A 22,232-nucleotide genomic window follows, 5' to 3' on the forward strand; every position below is an offset into this window, starting at 1 on the left:
AAGTTCAGATGGCTCTGCAACATTGCCACAAGGTTCTTGCAGAGGCACTCTGACATTGGGTCTTTTGACCCTTGTTGTTGGGCCAGTTGGCAAAGTTCTGTTTGCCCAGTTGTTGCCCATCCTTCTCATTCAATGCTTGGAGCCATTACAGGGTCTATGAATACTTTGCCTATGTCCTGTACTGTACAATTAAGATGAGCGGATTTTTGACGTATCTGTAAATTCCATATCTTATGGTACAGGCCACATTCCCTTCCATTCTCCAATTACTCTACATTGCTTGACCAAAAAACGGAGGACCCATGGAGTAGGGTAGGCTTATAGGGCAGGCGACCCGGGGTTCTGTCCTTAAAAATGTTGCCAGTGTCCAAACACCTAAAGGTACAAGCCAAGGTCTATGAATACTTTGCCTGTGTCCTGTGCTGTACTCCAAGATATGGAATTTACAAGTAACTCAAAATTCCTCTTTTTTGTTGCAGTAATGTTTAAAATACACATATAAAACACTTTCTATTGTGAAAATGCATGAAGTTATGCGTAATGCACGTGTTGTTACACTACACTAATATTTACATAAATTTTTATGGGAGAAAGATGAACAAGCTTGATTAGCTTGTATGACAGTTCTATGTTTGCTGCTATTCCCCTATAGTAAAAAAAAAAAATGCACTTTTCCATTAAGAACTGCCTAGATGTGAATGCAACCTCAGATTCAGACTCACAGATGTTACAGGAGTCCTGTATACCCCTATAACTCTAGCTTGGTGCCAGTTACCACAACATAACTTCAGAGATCTAGTGGAATCCATGCCTTGATGGGGTATGGTGAGTGGTCATAATGTTATGGCTAATTGGTGTATATTGCAGCTGATCAGTCATTAGATGTGTTGGCTGCATTTGTTGTTTTATTTTTCCTAAAGTGACAGCTCTCACTCGGTGTTCTGTATTGGTAGAGGGGCAGCTTTATTAACTAGAACAGAAAGTGGTTTAAGACTACAAATGCCTCCCGCCTCCTCTTTTCCATATTATAGGGGGAGGTGGTCTGTAGTTTACAAATGGAAAATGGGTAGGGCTGATACTGCAAGCTCTGAATTTCTCACAGGATCAACAAGTTTATTTTATTTTTTTAATTAAGCACACAAAACACTTTAATGATAACAGTATATATATATATATATATATATATATATATAAAGAAGGCCAGTATGGTGGCCTTAATTTATGAGAGGAGCCCGGGGGGGGGGGGGGGGGTGTTTTGCGCAATACCCTCCCGCCCTTCCCATATTCAGGGCACTTCTAAGCACATCCTTCTCCATAACTACCCATTACTTATCTTGGGTATGCCCTCCTTTCTTGGCATACCGACCAGACCACCAAGGCACACTTCAGGTCTATTTATGTTGTAAGTCTTGTTGTGTGTTTGTGATCCATATGTGTCTCGGTGATAGGGCCACAACCATAAATATATATATATATATTTTTTTTTATTTTTTTTTTATTTTACAGTTGATTGCACTAAAAAGAAAGCTTTTTCCCAGGAGGAGAATGCAGCCTGAAGGGACCACAGAGAGAAGTAAAGTGTGAAACAGGACTAATTCAATACCAAACTACCTCATAAGTGAATGAAGGACAGAGTCATATCAGCATCTTATATCAAAAGATAAATGACTCGGATTAATTCATTGATGACTCCAATAATAAGTATTCTGGCTGCTATGAGGTGGTTTTACTTAAGTATTATTTAATGGGATGTTCATCCTGCAAATTCTGCAAGAGGCCTAGGTGTGTGTGAATGCAGATTATTGGTGACACTGTAATATAATCTGTGAGGATCTAACCTATAGGTCAGCTACTGCTTTGAACATCTGACCTTTAAAACCAAAGGATTATGAAATGACAACACAGAAAGATGATGATGTGTCATTAGAAGTGACAGCTCGGCGTGGGCAAATCAAATCATATTTTTGGTTACATATTTAAACCTTGCTTCCAGCACTCCTTTTTGGACTGTTTTACACGTGTTTTAAATGAATTAAATGTGTTCTGCAATCTTCAAAACAGATATGGATATCAGAATTGTGTGACTTATGAATGTATTTCTTTTATGTGTGTAAATAACCAGTCAAGTGCCTATGTACAGATAATACATGTTTTGTCCTAATGCTAGACTAATTGTGTTAGGGGTGTTGGGTTTGCTCTGTAATCAGGTGTTTCTTTTGCCCTCATAAATGCACTTCTAGTTAAGCATATTATCATTTTTGAGCATCAGAATGTCATACAAGGTTAGCAATATGATATGATATAAGCTGCCCTTACTGACCTCTCCTAAAAATGCTACTTGCCTGGCTGGCTGATACATAGGCTTCAATTCATTCTGAGTCACAGACCTAAAACAAGGCTAGACGAGAAATGTGGACTCTACAGCCGTGGCCAAAAGTTTTGAGAATGACACAAATATTAATTTTCACAAAGTCTGCTGCTTCTGTTTTTTTTTTATTTAGATATTTTTGTCAGTTGTTACTATGGTATACTGAAATATAATTACAAGCATTTCATAAGTGTCAAAGGCTTTTTTTGACAATTACATAAGCTTATGCAAAGAGTCAATATTTGCAGTGTTGACCCTTCTTTTTCTGGACCTCTGCAATATACCCTGGCATGCTGTCAAACAACTTCTGGGCCACATCCTGACTGATGGCAGCCCATTCTTGCATAATCAATGCTTGGAGTTTGTCAGAATTTGTCAGGGTTTTTTTGTTCACCCGAATCTTGAGGATTACATAGTTACATAGTAGGTGAGGTTGAAAAAAGACACAAGTCCATCAAGTCCAACCTATGTGTGATTATGTGTGAGTATTATATTGTATATCCCTGTATGTTGTGGTCATTCAGGTGCTAATCTAATAGTTTCTTGAAGCTATCGATGCTCCACCGCCTGTGGAAGGGAATTCCACATTCTTGCCGCTCTTACAGTAAAGAACCCTCTACATAGTTTAAGGTTAAATCTCCTTTCTTCTAATTTTAATGAGTGGCGACGAGTCTTGAGAGAATAAGTTCAGTGCTCGCAACCTTTCCTCATAACTAAGATCCTCCAGACCCTTTATTAGCTTTGTTGCCCTTCTTTGTACTCGCTCCATTTCCAGTACATCCTTCCTGAGGACTGGTGCCCAGAACTGGACAGCATACTCTAGGTGCAGCCAGACCAGAGTCTTGTAGAGTGGGAGAATTATCGTTTTATCTCTGGAGTTGATCCCCTTTTTAATGCATGCCAATATTCTGTTTGCTTTGTTAGCAGCAGCTTGGCATTGCATGCCATTGCTGAGCCTATCATCTACTAGGACCTCCAGGTCCTTTTCTATCCTAGATTTCCCCAGAGGTTCTCCCCCCAGTGTATAGATTGCATTCATATTTTTGCCACCCAAATGCATTATTTTACATTTTTCTTTGTAACCACAAGTTCTCAATGGTATTAAGGTCTGGGGATTTTCTTAGCCACGGACCCAAAATTTCAATGTTTTATTCCCCAAGCCACTTAGTTATCACTTTTGCCTTATGGCAAGGTGCACCACCATGCTGGAAAAGGCATTGTTCCTCACCAAAGTGTTCTTGGATGATTGGGAGAAGTTGCTCTTGTAGGACGTTTTTGTACCATACTTTATTCATGGCTGTGTTCTTAGGTAAAATTGTGAGTGAGCCCACTCCCTTGGCTGAGAAGTAACCCCACACGTGAATGGTCTCAGGATGCTTTACATGACACCGTACTGATAGTAGCCCTCACCTTTTCCTCTCCGGACAAGTTTTTTCCGGATGCCTCAAACAATCAGAAAGGGGATTCATTAGAGAAAATTACTTTACCCCAGTCCTCAGCAGTCCAACCCCTGTACCTTTTGCAGAATATCAGTATGTCCCTGATGTTTTTCCTGGAGAGAAGTGGCTTCTTTGCTGCCCTTCTTGACACCAGGCCATCCTCCAAAAGTCTCACTGTGCGTGCAGATGCACTCACACCTGCCTGCCGCCATTCCTGAGCAAGCTCTGCACTGGTGGTGCCCCGATCCCGCAGCTGAATCAACTGCAGGAGATGATCCTGGCGCTTGCTCGACTTTCTTGGGCACCCTGAAGCCTTCTTCACAACAATTGAACCTCTCTCCTTGAAGTTATTCATGATCCGATAAATGGTTGATTTAGGTGCGATCTTAGTAGCAGCAATATCCTTGCTTGCAAATCCCTTTTTGTGCAAAGCAATGATGACCGCGCTGCACGTGTTTCCTTGCTGGTAACCATTGTTAACACAGGAAGAACAATGCTTTTAAGCACCACCCTTCTTTTAGCCACATCAGCAAGAAGGAAGGTTTTACCCCCTTAATGACCAGGCCATTTTTTTGCGTTACGGCACTGCATTATTTTAACTGACAATTGCGCAGTCGTGCAATGCTGTACCCAAATAAAATTGATGTCCTTTTTTTTCCCACAAATAGAGCTTTCTTTTGGTGGTATTTGATCACTTCTGCGTTTTTTTATTTTTTGCGCTATAAGCAAAAAAAAAAGCGACATTTAAAAAAAAAAAATAATATTTTTTACTTTCTGCTATAAAACATATCCAATAAAAAAATGTAAAAACTCTAATTTCTTCATTAATTTATGCCAATATGTATTCTGCTACATATTTGTGGTAAAAAAATCCCAATAAACGTATATTGATTGGTTTGTGCAAAAGTTATCGTGTCTACAAACTATGGGATATTTTTATGGCATTTTTCTTTCTTTTTTTTTTATTTTACTAGTAATGGCGGCGATCAGCAATTTTTAGCGGGACTGCAACATTGCGGCGGACAAATCAGACACCTAACTGACACTTTTGAAACTTTTTTGGGGACCAGTGACATTATTACAGTGATCAGTGCTAAAAATATGCACTCTTACTCTACTAATGACAATGGCAGGGAAGGGGTTAACATCAGGGGAGGTCAAAGGGTTAAATGTGTGCCTAGGGGGTGCTTGCTAACTGTGTGGAAGTTGCTCTGACTGGATGAAGACAGAGATCGGTGTTCCTGCTTAGCAGGAACACTGATCTCTATCTTCTCCCCTGTCAAAACGGCAATCTGCCTTGTTTACTTAGACAGAACGCCGTTCTTTCTCTCTCGGAACAATCGCAGGTGGCCGGCGGATATCGGGTCCACCGGGCCCGCTGATTGGCATCCCCTGTGTTCAATCAGCAACCAATCGCCTCCCAGTGTTTATTGCATGAAATGACGTACAGTTATGTCGTCTCATGCAATAGAGCCGACCTGCCGCAGTACATCTGCAGTAGGCGGTCGGCAAGTGGTTAAAGCTTCCAGTCTGTTGTTCTAACTCAATCAGCATTAGAGTGATTTCCATCCTTGTCCTCGTAAACACTGACACCTGTGTTAACGAGAGAATCACGCACATGTCAGCTGGTCTTTTGGTGTCAGGGCGGAAATGTTTTATTGGGTTTACGTTCATTTTCATGGCAAAGAGGGACTTTACAATTAATTGTAAATTTATCTGATCACTCTTCATAACATTCTGGAGTATATGCAAATTGCCATCATAAAAACTGAGGCAACAGACTTTGTGAAAATGAATGTTTGTGTCAGTCACAAAACTTTTGACCAGATCTGTAATCTGCTAAATGCTTTTTCCCACTTTGACACAGACTAGTAACAGCCAGGCAAGCATCATTTTCAGAATGAGGCCAGCAATGGCAGTCCCCATACTTGTCTCATGACAGATGTTGATAAAAGTGATACCAATTATTGACTGACTCAAGAGACTTAAAGGATATCTAAAGGTTCCCTTTTAAAAAAACAAAAAAAAACAAACATGTCATACTTACCTCCTCTGTGCAGTTGGTTTTGCACAGAGTGGCCCTGATCCTCCTCTTCTGGTGTCCCTCAGCAGCGCTCCTGGGTTCTCCTCTTCTCGAGTGCCCCGTTGGAGAGACGCTCTCCCTCGGGGCACTTGTGCGGGCGCGCTCCCATGTCCTGCTGCTGCATACATTGACACAGACAGCAGGACTTGGCCCCAGGTCACGTATCATTGGATTTGATTGACAGCAGCAGGAGCCAATGGGTGCGCTGTTATCAATCTATCCAATCAGGGCCCGAGACACCGGTTGGAGTTAGAGTGCTCATCCCTGTCGCTGGAAAGACTTGGTCCAGGTAAGTAAAAGGGGGGGCTCTGCAGGGCTGCAGCATCACAAGAGGTTTTTCACCTTAATGCATAGAATGCATTAAGGTGAAAAATCACAAGGGTTTACAACCCCTTTAAAGTGATTGTAAACCTCAGACATGGAATATGAACAAAGCATATCCCTCTATAGTGTCTATACATCTTTGCAATTCTGAAGCTTCCCTCCAACCACTTTGCATATTATTTTATATATACTGTGATTCTGTACTTGCCTAATATGCTGCAGAAATCTCCCTCCACTGAGTCTGGCTGCATCCATTTTAACTGTGGGCAGCTGAAGCTGCCTGTTCACTTTCTAGATTTACACATACACACAGGGGTACACCTCTAGCTCTGCAGCCCTGCAGCTCTCATTGGCCCTCTTATGACTCATCCCCCTCCCTTCCTGGTAAACTCTCAGGAGAGTGAGTGAGAGAGAGAGCTGTGCATGATGTCATAAGCCTAGGCTTTTTACCAGACAAGAAACAGGAAGTGTGCTGTATAAGGTATTTATTAGCAGAAAAAAATGTTTTACTATCCAAAGTTAAAACCACAAGGGCAGAAGATTTAATAGATGAAAAAAATGACTGAAGGTCCGCTCTAAATAGGATTTTTTTTTCAGCTTTGTGTATCACCTGAGGCCAGTCAGGAAAAAACCATACAGTTTATAAGCGTGCGATAGCTGTTTGTTTTTCCTTTTGAATGTATTGTTTGGAAGAAAAAAAAAAAAAGTGTCACTTAACGGTTTTGTCCCTGGAACAGTAAATGATGCATGTCTAAGGCAGTGTAGGGTTCTGCACAGCAAATGAGCCATAGAACAAAATGTTGTTCCATTTAGCAGTAGCTGTCATACATCCAAACAAAAAGTCCAAATATAAATAACTTCATGTTAGTATACTGACAATTTTAATCCTGACTGGAGGCCTCCCTTAAAATGCAAGCCTATGAAAAAGGATTCTTCATCGGGCATAATTGTAATGGGCACTTTTTTGTATGTGTATATATATATATATATATATATATATATATATATATATATATATATATATATATATATATATATAAATGTGTGGTTTTCAGGATGTACTTTGCCTGATGAAGAAATCTCTGCTTCAAAAGCTAGCTTTTTTTAAAAAATCAGGTTCAATAAATGGTATCGCTTTGGCTTCACTTGTTCTTTTTTGTTCCTAAAAATACGTTGGTCAACTAATTTTGAGCTTTTTTTTTTTTTTTTTTTTTTTTTTTTTACATCCCGTCCCTGCGCTATTATGATTACACTTGCTTCCCTCCTTTACGTGTATAATGGTGAAATATTTGGTGGAAGTCTTCATTTAAATGACCCATCTCTGTAGATCAGTGATGGGAATTGATGAAACTGTGCTATGTTAACTTTAATATGAGATGTAAATAGAAAAGTTGTTCAAATGTAAATAATGGGGGAAGAAATGATGGCAAAGGATGTCATGCAATAAATTTTCTGAGAAAACTATTTTGTTAATGTGCTTTTGAATTGTATTTGCCTTTTCATTTTTTTGTGGCCCACTTGAGGATATTCTGTTAATGAATTATAATATTGAGCTCTTTCTAGACTTTTGACAGGTGTGCTGTGCAATATGATGGGTTCCATTGCTGGTCTCATAACCGAGTCCCCCGATGATGATAAAACGAATCACTTCCTACAAATTATGATGATATTTCTTATCATGTAGATCAGCCTTTTTCAATAAGGGTGCCTTGGCAAAATGCCTAAAAAATAATCAAAAATTGTATACAAGCCAGCAGGTGGGTGAAGCCTGCCTTTTAGTTACACAAAGCCATGGGTTTCCAATATGCACCATTATAACTTTCTAGACCAGCCTTTCTCAACCTTTTCAACACAGAGGAACCCATGAAATTGTTAAAAATTAGAAATCTACAACTCATGATAAATTAGTGTGATGGTCAGTGGGAAGAATGGTCCTTACACTTGTGGTCATTGGGAAGAACTACCCCCCTACAGATAGCTAAAAAGAGCAATGGTGTCAGTGGGAACTTATCTGAGAGGCAGAAATTGCCCAATGCTGAAGAAACCCCTAGCAACCTCTGGAGGAACCCTAGGGTTCCACGGAACCCTGGCTGAGAATCACTGTTCTAGACACTGGTATCCTAACAACCAATGATCTACAAGGGGAATAGCTTTCAACTGACTGCTAATTTTCTCCAGGACCAGGAGTCGAATTTTTGATGCTTAAAGTGGATATAAACCCGGGGGCGCATGCGCGCAAGCAAAGGAGGTGGCTGCCTGATTCCTCCGCTCCACGCCGCTGGAATCATTAAGCCGGCCTAATAAAGTACAGAGTGAGCGGAGACACAGCAGACTCACCTCTGCGGGCTCCGGATCATCCCTGGACCTAGCCGGTAATGTACCCTTTTCTGTGAAAAACAAACCAAAAGCCCGGCAGCCCCATAGGTCCTCCTCAGTCCTAGGCAAAGGGAAACCCAACATGGCGCCTGAGCCTCCAGAGCCAGATGACGCTGCTCACCTCTCTGATGAGAATCCAGAGTCTCCAGCAGACAGCTTACAACAATTCCCCACAGACCTGGCGAGTCCTCTCCCCATGGACCCTGATAATCTGCTGGCAAAGTTTCGTAGTATAGTGAGAGATGAAATCACTGTGGCATCTCGCAAACTTTCCTCTGACTTGGTGCGGGGCCTTAAAGAGATAGGCCACCGCACCAATCAATTAGAGCAATGCATGGATCTAGCCACAACAGTGCTGGAGGGACATGAAGAGGAAGTAGACAAGTTGACAGCGGAGCTCGAGACCCTGAAAGATAAGTTAGAAGAAGCAGAAAATAGGGCCCGCAGAGACAACCTACGTATTCGTGGTATCCCTGAAGTTATGACTGACCTACAGCGCACAGCTACTGCTTTCTTTCAGGAATTGGCCCCAGAGATCCCTGTGGACAGGCTCGAGTTCGATCGTATACATAGATCCCTGGCTCCTAAACCCACAGAAGGACCCCTGAGAGACGTCATTAAGTTTCATTATTAGCACACCAAAGAGAAACTTTTACAGGCTGCAAGGGAACAGCAAACTCTCTCTTTTCAGGGTAATTCCCTCCAGCTATTTGCTGATCTTTTACTGGTCACTATGGCCAGACGGCAGGGCCTCAAACCTTATCTTCAAATTCTACAAACCCAGGAGATCAAATACAGATGGGGGTTCCACTTTAAGTTATCCTTCTCCCACTCGGGTTGCCAATTCCAGGCCACCTCCCCGTCTGATTTGAGACGCCACTTCCAGGATCTACAGTTGGACCTCCCCTCCTCTCAGACAGAAGCAACATCCTCTTCTAGACCGGGACCCTCCAGGCCCCCTTGACAAAATTTCCAGCGTTCTCATCCCAGATCCCAAGCTCTGCGAGATCTACAGCACCAACGCATCCACAAATCCAACAACGGATGAAGGTACTTTATTTTACTTGCAATTTTGATGGTACCTGACCCCTTTTTGTTGCCCGACCCTGGGCCATGGTCAACCCATCTTATTCATCTCCTGGCTTAGCACCTGGAACATCCAGGTGCGCTTGGAAACGTGCCCCTTGTCTTAATTGCACCTTGTTCTGTCCTCTGCTTTGGTGTTACAGTTGGATACCCCACTATAACCCGCCCCATTTGTGAGATGACGGTAATGGGTGTAAACTGCTACATTTATGTTCGGAACAGAGACGCGGACATTGGAGGAAACTCCCAGCCCCTTCCCATGCAGAAAACAAACCACGTCTAAAGACAGACCTTTATCTTTTATTTTTTAATTTCTATATTTTTTTTCTCTACTCATTGATGGTTTTTACTCTAATATCCTTATTTCTTACAGGGTTCGACGTGGTATGGGTGGGGTGACGCCTTCGCTGCAGGGACAGCCTTTACGGGCTTTCCACTGCGGCGCGGGCCATTGTTTCCGCACCCTGCTCCTCTGTTTCCGTTTGAGGAGGTGGTGGGGGGGTGCGGCAGGGGATATGACTGGTTGTACCTTTATACCTATCTACGTTTCGCAGGTATTTGATTAGTTACACTGTTTTAGCTGAGTTTTGCTAATTTTGTTATCAAAAGTTCTTAGACTCTGTGCTCAAATTGTTCTAGTTGATTGTATTAATATGTAATAGGCTGGTAGTCCCGACGGACCTCTGCTCCCTCCTATGAGTCGGCACTTGACTAAGACGGCTGTCTTGGCCAACGTCCTACTCAAATGTGGTCCCCACAGCCCACAAACAAAAGCAATTAAAGTGTCATTGCTTACTCTATTCCGAGATCTTCTCATTACACTCATCTTACATGTCATACTCCTTCTCTCCTGCTCTTTTCTTGCTCCTTTTCCTCTCTGTCTTCTTCCCTCTCCCCCTCGGTCCGCGGGGTGTCCAGCTGGAAATTTGCATAGGAGTACCCCCCTGCTCCCATGACTCTGCACTGGCTCTCCCTGAATGTTCAGGGCATGAATTTCCCCCAGAAGAGGGTTAAGATTTTCAGATATCTCAAACAACAAAAAATAGATATTGCATGTTTGCAAGAAACTCATTTTTCCTCAACCTCTTGTCCCAAATATTTCGCGGCGGTATACCCCCATGTATTTCTGGCTAACGCCTCTACTAAACACAGGGGTGTCATGATTGCCATACGCAAATCGGTTCCATTTATTTGCAGTAAACAAATAGCAGACCCAAACAGCGGATACCTAATTTTGCAAGGCACTGTTCAAGATAATGAGGTAACCATCTTGACTTACTATGCCCCAAACAAAAACCCAGGGCCTTTTCTCACCCAAGTCTGCTCCCTGTTACAGTCTCACCAAAGTGGCACCCCCCTGCTGGCGGGGGACTCTAATGTGACTCTGAATCCCTCTCTTGACAATTACCCATCGGACCATAAACTCCCTTCCCCGGCTGCCAAATCATTTTCACATTCCCTACAAAACCACGACTTAATAGATATCTGGCGGGAGCTTCATCCTCTGGGTAGGGACTATACCCACTATTCCCACCCTCACCATTCTCACTCTAGGATTGATCATATGTTTGTTCTCCGTAAACACCTCAATCTCTATCCTTGCTGCCCCATGGTCGGATCATGACCCTATTTTAACGGTTTGTCACTCTCCTGAGCAAACCACAATGCTCTCCCTGGGTGATGAATGACTCTCTTCTATCCTATAAAGGGATTCTTACTGATATCCACAAAGCTTCAGTCGAATACTTTAGATTTAATGCAGGAACAGTTTCATCTCCAGTCACACTTTGGGAAGCATACAAGGCTGTTCTTAGGGGACATGTTATCCGCATAGCGTCTAGACGCAAAAGAGAGAGGGCAAAGGCTCAACGCGATCTTGAGTTAAAACTGGAGGCCACATCAACGACCTTCAAGCAATCACCTACCCCCGCTAACCGCACACTCTTAGATAAGGCCCGCACAGAATTAGACTTATGTTTGACTGATGAGGCAGAACGTACCCTACGCTGGGCCCAACAGAAATGGTACGCAAAAGCTAAATAACACATGCAATGTTAGCCAATAGACTGCGCACCTTTACTCCGAAATTTGCTCCCATTACTCTTCGCACCCGTCACAATTCCCTAACTGGTAACCCCCAGGGAGACCTGGATGAATTCCGGCATCGCCTCACTAAACTTTACTCAGAGCCAGACCATCTTTCCACCCAAGGCCTTGATGCCTTTCTCACAAATTTATCTTTACCTTCCCTGTCTGAAACCCATACATCACTAATGGACCGAGCCATACAGGTCTCGGAAGTTCTCCAATGTATTAAGGAGTTGAAGGTGGGTAAGAGACCTGGCCCGGACGGCTTCACGGCACTTTATTATCGGAAAATGGCAGACGTCATTGCCCCCTATCTAGCTAATATGTATAATTCAGTTAGGGAAGGTAACCCCTTCACACCCAGCCTGTTGACTGCCAATATTGTCATGATCCCTAAACCAGATAGAGATCACTCATTTTGGGCTAACTTCCGGCCAATCTCCCTAATCAATATAGATCTGAAAATATTAACAAAGATCCTGGCCACTCGCCTCAACTCCTTTCGTCCACGTCTAATAAAGAAGGATCAGGTGGGCTTTGTCCCAAGGAGACAGGCAGGTGATGCCATAAGACGTCTTCTTCAAATACAGCACATTGTTCATAGTAGGTCCCTAGAAACAATGTTCTTGTCATTGGACATCAACAAAGCCTTTGACACATTGTCCTGGCCCTACCTGACACAAATACTTAAGCACTTTGGATTTGGCACCTCTTTTATGAGTTGGGTCTCTGCTATCTATGACTCCCCCCAAGCCAAAGTGAAATATTATGGGTTCGAATCGCATACCTTCCCTATTAGAAGGGGTACCCGCCAAGGTTGTCCACTTTCCCCACTAAAATTCATTCTAGCACTTGAACCCCTGGCGGAAGCCATTAGATCCCATCCGGATATAGCGGGAGTGGAAGTAGCGGGCATCCCGCATAAGTTGTCAATGTTTGCAGATGACATCTTATTGACCATTACTAATCCTAGAATCACCCTCCCTAATCTGCTATCTCTTTTGGATATCTTTGCCACCTTTTCGGGCCTATCAGTTAACCCCGCTAAATCTAAAGCAATGTCAATAAACCTCTTGCCCTCTGAATTAGCAACCCTGCAGTCAAACTTTTCTTTCCAATGGCTAAATTCACTACCCTACCTTGGGATCCGGCTTACCCCAAGATACTCGGGCCTATATCAAGCCAATTTTCCCCTACTGTTTAGGAAACTCGCGGTTATGCTCTCCTCATGGTCCACTCTCCCGTTGTCCTGGTTCGGCAGTATTGCAACCGTCCGTATGACCTATCTCCCAAAACTGCTCTATTATTTCCGGGTATTGCCAGTCCAGGTCCCCTCTCATATCCTCCGTATACATCAGTGCAAAATCTTGCAGTTTATCTGGGGCCCCACGAGACCCAGGATTAAGAAGCAGGTGCTTTTTGCTCGTAGGATTAACGGTGGCCTATCCGTTCCCAACCTACAGGCTTACTATACAGCAGCAGCCATCGCCCCCTTATCCCACTCTTATGAGAAATATCAGCTGCTGTTGTGGGCCACTTGGGGCCTGGTGGCTACCCTTAGCCTCCCTCCCATGGCTCCCTCCAGCACACCGTCCAATTAATATTGGTCCATACTTGACCCACTCACTAAGGTTATGGGACACAGTCAAATATTCTGCAGGTCTAATCTCTCCGTATCTTCCCCTACTTTCCCTTCTTCAGTGTCCATTGTTCCCACCTGGATGCGATAATTCACGTCAATTCCGGTGGTGGACTAAAAATGGCTTTGTTGATGTCCATTCCATGCTTTCCCCAACTAGGATTATAACCTTTGCAGCCTTACGTTCTTCTAACGACATCCCCCTCAGGGAACACTTTAGATACATACAAATCCGACATTTCCTCCAATCCCTCATAAAATTTCAATCTACTCCTTATCTTAACCCCTTTTGAAAGCCTTTGCAGATCACGACCCCAATCCTCGGGTTTGATTTCTTTAATAGACACAGCCATTGTTGGCTCCAAAAAAACAGCCTTTAAGACCATATCATATCCAGTGGGAGGCGGAATTGGGTAAAAAGCTAGACCCAGAGGACTGGCAGATCATGACTATTGCAGTCTAAGTGCTCCAAGAACGTTCTTTTCTTGGAAAATGCTTATAAAGTACTTTACAGATGGTACTATACCCCGCCCAGATTAGCGAGTTTTATCCCATCGTATTCCCCTTTATGCTTCCGTGGGTGTTCTCAGGAAGGCACAATGGCACACATTTGGTGGCAGTGCCCCAAGGTATGCAGACTGTGGGTCAGAGTCTGAACTGCTGCGACCAGAACGCCAATTGGCATCTCATATATTTACTGCAACTAAGTTAACCATTGCAAAGGCTTGGAAAACTCCGGTTCTCAGTTTCGAAGCGGTTAAAAACCGCGTTAATGACATCATGGTTAATGAGAAGCTGACGGCCGTGTTATCAGACACACACAACAAATTTCTCCAGACATGGCAACCATGGGTGGTATATGCCCACCCCTCCCGCTTAGATCCGGCACTACTCTCTCTGTAGTATGTCTCCACCCCCTCCTCTTATCTATCTCTCTCTGTTTTTTCCCTTTCATTCCTATTCTAAATACCTATTTTACCCCTCCTCTGTCCTTTTTCTTTCTACAATTCTTGTCTCCTTTCTATGCCCTCTGACCCGCAGGCTTAGTCCTGCTGGGGCAGGATGCATGATGACAAAATGTTTACGAACACATATTGTCTTTCTAGAGTTTTGTTTATTACTTTAAGGTTACATAGCGTATTCTCTCTTGATTCATACGCTTTATAATGTCCTGTACTGGTATTGCTATGCTTCTACGATCCAGGGTGTAACTACTTCACTATATTTACTAACCTTATAGAACCATCCATGTTCACTCAGGAAATTTTGATAGTCTTTGTATGCCGAATTATTTTTGGTGTTATTTCAAGCCTATGTAAACATGTACATGCACTGTGAAAAAAAAAAAAAAGTGGATATAAACCCAATGTCATCCTTTCTAAACTACTGCCATAGGGGTTATCTATAAGGATATACATGTCTCCTGCATGTATCTTTACCTGTCAAATATCTCCCCTCTGTCTGTTATGAGACCCAAAAAACTGCAGATTCTGTGGGTGGGTCTGTTGTCTGGAGCTTGGTGGGTGGAGTCGTGATGTCAGTAGACTCCCCGCCCACCTCTACACACCCCTTGTCAATATGCATTTTCTCTTGTGTATTCCTTTCACTGAACTTCTGCTATGATCTCTAACATCCAGTGAAAAGACAGGAAAGTAACCACATGACTTCAGCATGCCAAGTCATGCTGAGGTGTGGAGCAGCCAATCCTTGCAGAGCTGCTGAAGAAAGGAGTGGGAGTGGGAATTTAAAAAATAATGCATGTCTTAGGCTAGTGCACAAGATATGTAAATCACCTGTCACAGCAAGGGGGAGGATTTGACAAAGTTTTTCTCTGTTTGTCAAGTTTTATCTTACTGAACAATAAAAGAGGATTGCACAGAGATGGATTAACTCTTTGTGGCAAAACTGGGCTAAAATGATAGGAAATCTTATACTCTACATTATGACATAAAAAAAAATTCGGGTTTACATTCACTTTAAAGCAGAGTTCCATCCAAAAGTGGAACATCCGCTGGTTGTTCTCCTCCCCCCTCCGGTGCCACATTTGGGTGGCACCTTTGGGGGGGGGGGAGACAGGATACCTGTCTTTCACAGGTATCCTGTTCCCACTTCCGGGAGCCTCAGCCGTGAGTATTGACGTCGCCACCCGGGCTCCCTCCTCCTTCCCCAGCCACCGGGCCAGTAGGAGAGAGGATCGCAGTAGGGTTCCCGGTGTGAAGCCATAAGGCTTCACTGCCGGGTTCCCTTACTCGCAATGGAGGCGGCATGCACCCAACAGCTGATGGAAACATCATCTGCGGTGCTGACATTGCTGGACTCCAGGACAGGTAAGTGTCCGATTTTTAAAAGTCAGCAGCTGCAGTATGTGTAGCTGCTAGCTTTAAATTTTTGCAGCAGTGGGCGGACTTCCGCTTTAAAGAGGAGCTCCAGTCTGGGCAAAAAAAATTGAAAGTCAGAAGCTGCAAATACTGTAGCTGCTGACTTTTAATATAAGGACACTTACCTGTCCAGAGATCCAGCGACGTCAGCACCCTGAGCTGATTCGTCAATCGGCTTTGGGCGCAGGCATCTTCACTAAGGGAAACCGGCAGGTAAGCTTTCAGGCATCACAGCCGATTTTCTACTGCGCATGCGTGAGTCACGCTGCGCTTTCTGAATGGTCCTGCCAACTTCTGGGACCTGTGTGTGTCCCAGAAGGCAGTGGGGGGAATGAGGAGAGGCCAGAAATACTTGGTGATCTAACCCGGAAGTGGGAGCAGGTACCCGCTCCCTCATAAAAGTGCCAAATATGGCAGTGAAGGAGGGGGGGGAGATTGCAAACAAGCGGAGCTTCCTCTTTTGACTGAAGCTCCATTTTAAAGAAGTCTCCAAGAACCCCAAAATGTAATCTCTATAATTTGCAGGTGGCTCTTGCTAGAGTTTGTTGTCAAAGTGCATGCATCCACAATCAATAGGAGAATGCACCAATTTAATCCTAATGGGATGTGTGCCATAGGGATGCTTTTGCTGTGAACATAAGAAAAATAAATGAACATAAGAAAAAAACGACCGTTTAATATTGAACCTGTATGCAAAGACTACGCCTTCTGTAACAATGTGCTGTAGGCATATTTACGATCTTCATCATCCAGCATTCTAAACAGTCTGATTAAATCTGTTGAAAGCAGTTCACCTTTTATGTTCAGTAGCCTGGTTCTCCCTGTCTGCCAACATGATGGGTGAGATTAAAGTAAGAACTCTATTTACATCATGTGACTACATCAATGGGCCGGTGGGTTCGTCCTTCAATGTATTCGTTCTGTAATATTTTATTTTAAGAAAATATGCATGGCAATTGCCACACAGAAGTAATTCTAGATGTAGTGACATATGTTGTTTACAGTATCAGGTAATAAAGCAACTAGCACAGCACTGACATGAGGTCATTTGTCATCAGTATTGTTAAGTGCATGACCTGTAGAAAAAAGTGCATTAGAGCATACCTGTATGTCATTGGTTTTAACACACCATCATTAGTGTCACTTTTAAATTTTCAAAGCTATCTATAAACATTTTGCTTTGCTGAAGGCATGTATAACACGGCTAGAACATGTGACAATGAGAGATGGAACAGAGGACAATAAGGCCACATTCACATGGTCAGAGGGCTTCAAGAATCGGTGTATTTTTGCTCTGAATGTGCAGTTACAGTGCCTTGCAGAAGTATTCACCCACCTTGGAATTTTTTGTGTTTTGTTGCCTCACAACCTGGAATTAACATGGATTGTTTGAGGATTTGCATCATTTAATTTACAGAACATGCCCACAACTTTGAAGATGTTTTTTTTTTTATATTGTGAAGCAAATAGGACAAAATAACAGAAAAAGTCAATGTGCATAACTATTCACCCCCCTAAAGTCAATACTTTGAAAGTAGAACCACCTTTTGCGGCTATTACAGCTCCAAATCGCTTTGGATAAGTCTCTATGAGCATGCCACATCTTAGCACTGGTATTTTTGCCCATTCCTCCTTGCAAAACTGGTCCAGCTCTTTCAAGTTGGATGGTTTGTGCTTGTGAACAGCAATCTTTAAAGCCCCATACACACTATCAGATTTTCTGCTGATTTTTGTCTTCAGATTTACCAAAACCATGTAGTGCAAGGGCCTGCCTGATTGCATACAAATTGAAACTCCTAAGGTTTGACCTCATATTATATGGTTTTGGTAAATCTGAAGGAAAAAAATCAGCAGAAAATCTGATATGGGGTGTGTATGGGGCTTAAGTCTGACCACAGATTTTCTATTGGATTGAGGTCTGAGCTTTAACTAGGCCATTCCAACACATTTACATGTTTCCCCTTAAACCACTCAAGTGTTGTTTTAGCAGTGTGTTTGGGGTCATTGTCCTGCTGGAAGATGAAACTCCATCCTAGGCTCAAATCACACACAAAGTGGTACAGGTTTTGCTCAAGAATATCCCTGTATGACCAGTTTCCCAGTCCCGACTGCTGAGAAACATCCCCACAGCATGATGCTGCCACCACCATGTTGGGGATGGTGTTCTTTGGGTGATGTGATGTGTTTGGGTTTGTGTCAGACATAGCATTTTCTTTGGTGGCCAAAAAGTTCAATTCTAGTCTCATCAGACCAGAGCACCTTCCTCCATACATTTTGGGAGTCTCCCACATGCCTTTTCGTAAACTCAAAACGTGCCATTTTGTTTTTTTGCTGAAAGTAATGGCTTTCTTCTGGCCACTCTGCCATAAAGCCCAACTCTATGGAGCGAATGGATTATTGTCGTCCTATGTACAAATACTCCAGTCTCTGCTGTGGAACTCTGCAGCTCCTCCAGGGTTACCTTAGGTCTCTGTGCTGCCTCTCTGATAAGGACCGAGCCTCTTTCTGAGATTTGTTTGTTTGATTTCTAACACCCTAGAGAATAAAATGGTGGTCGTTGCAATACTTTCTGTCGCACCGTATCTGCGCAGTGGTTTTACAAGCGCACTTTTTTTGGAAAAAATACACTTTTTTTGTATAAAAAAATAAGACAACAGTAAAGTTAGCCCAATTTTTTTTATATTGTGAAAAATAATGTTACGCCGAGTAAATTGATACCCAACATGTCACGCTTCAAAATTGCACCCGCTCGTGGAATGGCGACAAACTTTTACCCTTAAAAATCTCCATAGGCGACATTTAAAAAATTCTACAGGTTGCATGTTTTGAGATACAGAGGAGGTCTAGAATTATTGCTCTCCCTCTACCGATTGCGGCGATACTTCACATGTGTGGTTTGAACACAGTTTTCATATGTGGGCGCTGCTCACGTATGTGTTCGCTTCTGCACGCGAGCTCGGCGGGACGGGGCACGTTTTAAAATGCATTTATTTTTTTTTTTCTTATTTACTTTACCTTTTTTATTTTTCACTGTTCTTTTAAAAAGAAAAAAATGTGTCACTTTTAAAAGCATGACAGGACCTCTTAAATATGAGATCTGGGATCAAAAAAAAAAAAAATTAAATTAAATGTCATATAAAAAAAAATGTGAGCTATGGGCGGAAGTGACGTTTTGACGCCGCTTCCGCCCTGCAATGGTATGGAGATGGATGGGGGCCATCTTCACCTCACTAATCTCCATACTAAGCCAGGGAGAGGACCCAATCGTTTCCGCCGCTACTGGCGGCTCCGGTAAGCGGTGGAGGGCACCGGGAGTGGGGCCCTCTCCCGCCACCGATAAAAGTGATCTTGGGGCGAATCCGCCACAGATACGACTATTATCGAAAACCAGACCGCTCACTGAAGAAGAGGACCAGGGTTATGGCAGCTAGCTGCTGCCATAACAAAGATATCCCTCTTAAAAGTGCCGAGGTATATCGGCGTGAGCCGGTCCGGAAGTGGTTGCCCTCCTTGCCCAGTACGTGAGTTTTGGTGTGCGGCCATCTCTTGGCAGGTATGCTGTTGTGTCATGTTCTTTCTATTTGGTTATCATAGATTTGATGGTGCTCCTAGGGATCATCAAAGATTTGGATATTTTTTTCTGACTTGTACTTCTGAACAACATTGTCCCTTACTTGTTTGGAGAGTTCCTTGGTCTTCATGGCAGTGTTTGGTTAGTAGTGCCTCTTACGTAGGTGTTGCAGCCTCTGGGGCCTTTCAGAAAGGTGTGTATATGTTTATCAGTTTTTAATTTCTGAAAAATAGTTTTATTTATATATTTTTTCTAATTTTACGTCACCAAGTTAGACTATTGTGTTCTGATCCATCACATATAATTCAGATTTAAAAAACATTGAACTAAAGGCTGTAATGTAATAAAATAGATAAAGCCAAGGGGGGTGAATACTTTTGCAAAGCACTGTACATGTATCTATAGTTACATAGTCTGGTTGAAAAAAAAGACACAAGTTCATCGAGTTCAACCAATAGAAGGAAAAAATGAATAAATAAATTAATTAATAAGTATTCATACCCCTTAAAATTTTCTGCATTCTGTCAAGTTACAACCAAAAACATAAATGTTTATTTTTAATGTGTTTATGTGCATTTTATTGGGATTTTATGTAACAGACCAATAGAACCAGTGGAAGGAAAATGATAAATGGTTTCCAACATTTTTTAAGAATAAATATCTGAAAAGTGTGGCATGCATTTGTCAGCCACCTTTTCTCTGATACCCCTACTTAAAATCTAGTGGAACCAATTGCCTTCAGAAGTCACCTAATTAGTAAATAGAGTCCACCTGTGTGTAATTTAATCTCAGTATAAATACAGCTGTTCTGTGAAGCCTTCAGGTATTGTTTGAGAACCTTAGTAAACAAACAGCATCATAAAGGCCAAGTAACACACCAGACAGTCCAGGGATAAAGTTGTGGAGAAGTTTAAAGCAGGGTTAGGTTATAAAAAAAATTATCCCAAGCTTTGAACATTTCGCGAAGCACTGTTCAATCCATCACCTGAAAATGGGGAGAGCATGGCACAACTGTAAACCTTCCAAGACATGACCGTCCACCTAAACTGACAGGCCGAGCAAGGAGAGCATTAATCAGAGAAGCAGCCAAGAGACACATGGTAACTCTGGAGGAGTTGCAGAGATCCACAGCTCAGGTGGGAGAATCTGTCCACAGGACAAGTCGTGCACTCCACAAATCTGACCTTTATGGAAGAGTGGCAAGAAGAAACCCATTGTTGAAAGAAAGCCATAAGAAGTCCCGTTTGAAGTTTGCGAAAAAAGCCATGTAGGGGACACAGCAAACATGTGGAAGAAGGTGCTCTGGTCAGATGAGACCAAAATTGAACCATTTGGCGTAAAAGCAAAATGCTGTGTGACGGAAAACTAACACTGCACGTCACCCGGAACACGCCATCCCCATAAAACATGGTGGTGGCAGCATCATGTTGTGGGGATGCTTTTCTTCAGCAGGGACAGGGAAGCTGGTCAGAAACGATGGGAAGATGGATGGAGCCAAATACAGGGTAATCATAGAAGAAAACCTGTTAGTCTGCAAAAGACTTGAGACTGGGGCGGAGGTTCACCTTCCAGCAGGGCAACGACCCTAAACATACAGCCAGAGCTACAATGGGATGATTTAGATCAAAGCATATTCATGTGTTAGAATGTCCCTGTCAAAGTCCAGACCTAAATCCAATCGAAAATCTGAGGCAAGACTTGAAATTGCTGTTCACAGACGCTCTCCATCCAATCTGACAGAGCATGAGCGATTTTGCAAAGAAGAATGGGCAAAAATGTCACTCTCTATATGTGCAAAGCTGATAGATACATACCCAAAAAGACTTGCAGCTGTAATTGCAGTGAAAGGTGGTTCTACAAAGTATTAACTTTAGGGGGCTGAATACAAATGCACACCACACTTTTCAGATATTTGTAAAAAATTTTGAAAACCATTTATCATTTTCCTTCCACTTCACAATTATGTGCCACTTTGTGTTGGGCTATCACATAAAATCCCAATAACATATGTTTACATTTTTGGTTGTAACATGACAAAATGTGGAAAATTTCAAGGGGTGTAAAAACTTTTTCAAGGGACTATATATATATATATATATATATATATATATATATATATATATACATACATGATCCGATACCCAAATTTGATTCAGAGGAAGGCAAAAAACTCCAATAAAGCATGATCCATATTACTCAAGCAGGGGAAAAAAAATCCCCCAAGAGGAGGTGTACGACCACAATGTCTGTCACAGACATCCCAACCTGCAAAAACTAATTTCAGGGAGGTGACGCTTCGTGCCGGCACTGACCCCCCCCAATGAAATGCAGCCTTACCAGTGCCAATTAAATGCAGCCTATCAGTGTCCATCTGTGCCACCTCATCAGTGCCTACCAACGCAGCCCATCAATGCAGCCTATCAGTGACCATCAGTGTCCATTCGTGCCACCTCATCAGTGCCCATCGGTGTCCTTCAGTGCCACCTCATCAGCGCCTATCGGTGTCCATCAGTGCCACCTCATCAGTAACCACCAGTGCAGCACATTAGTGCAGTCTATCAGTGTCCTTCAGTGTCCATCGGTGCCACCTCATCAGTGCACCTGTGTTGTCCATCAGTGCCCACAAGTGCAGCCTATCAGTGTCAATCAGTGCCTACCAGTCCAGCCCATCAGTGTTCACCTCATCAGTGCCTACCAGTGCAGCTCATCAGTGTCCACCAGTGGAGCACTACCGGCTCTGTCTCGCCCCTTCCCCTGGCCACAGACAGAAGACAGAGCAGCCCAAGCGGCCGCCGCGGCAATACTCCTTTTGGCCTCTCTGTCTTCTATCTTCTATCTGTGGCCAGGGGAGGGGGCGGGACAGAGCCAGGATATCGCCCG

The 22,232-nt window shown here is 43.0% G+C and overlaps 1 protein-coding gene across 1 annotated transcript in view; it reads left to right on the plus strand.

The window, feature by feature from the left end:
- The window catches only part of GNPTAB (N-acetylglucosamine-1-phosphate transferase subunits alpha and beta), a 207,394-nt gene extending 199,716 nt beyond the window's left edge, over positions 1-7,678 (plus strand). Inside the window, exon 21 of the mRNA XM_073620327.1 lies at positions 1,507-7,678. Coding sequence (XP_073476428.1) covers positions 1,507-1,584 — 78 coding nt within the window. The 3' untranslated portion in view covers positions 1,585-7,678. The remainder of the gene's footprint in view (positions 1-1,506) is intronic.
- The last annotated feature ends 14,554 nt before the right edge of the window (positions 7,679-22,232 follow it).

This window comes from Aquarana catesbeiana, linkage group LG03 (genome assembly GCF_042186555.1).
Source record: "Aquarana catesbeiana isolate 2022-GZ linkage group LG03, ASM4218655v1, whole genome shotgun sequence".
In the NCBI taxonomy this organism is placed as follows: Eukaryota; Metazoa; Chordata; class Amphibia; order Anura; family Ranidae; genus Aquarana; species Aquarana catesbeiana.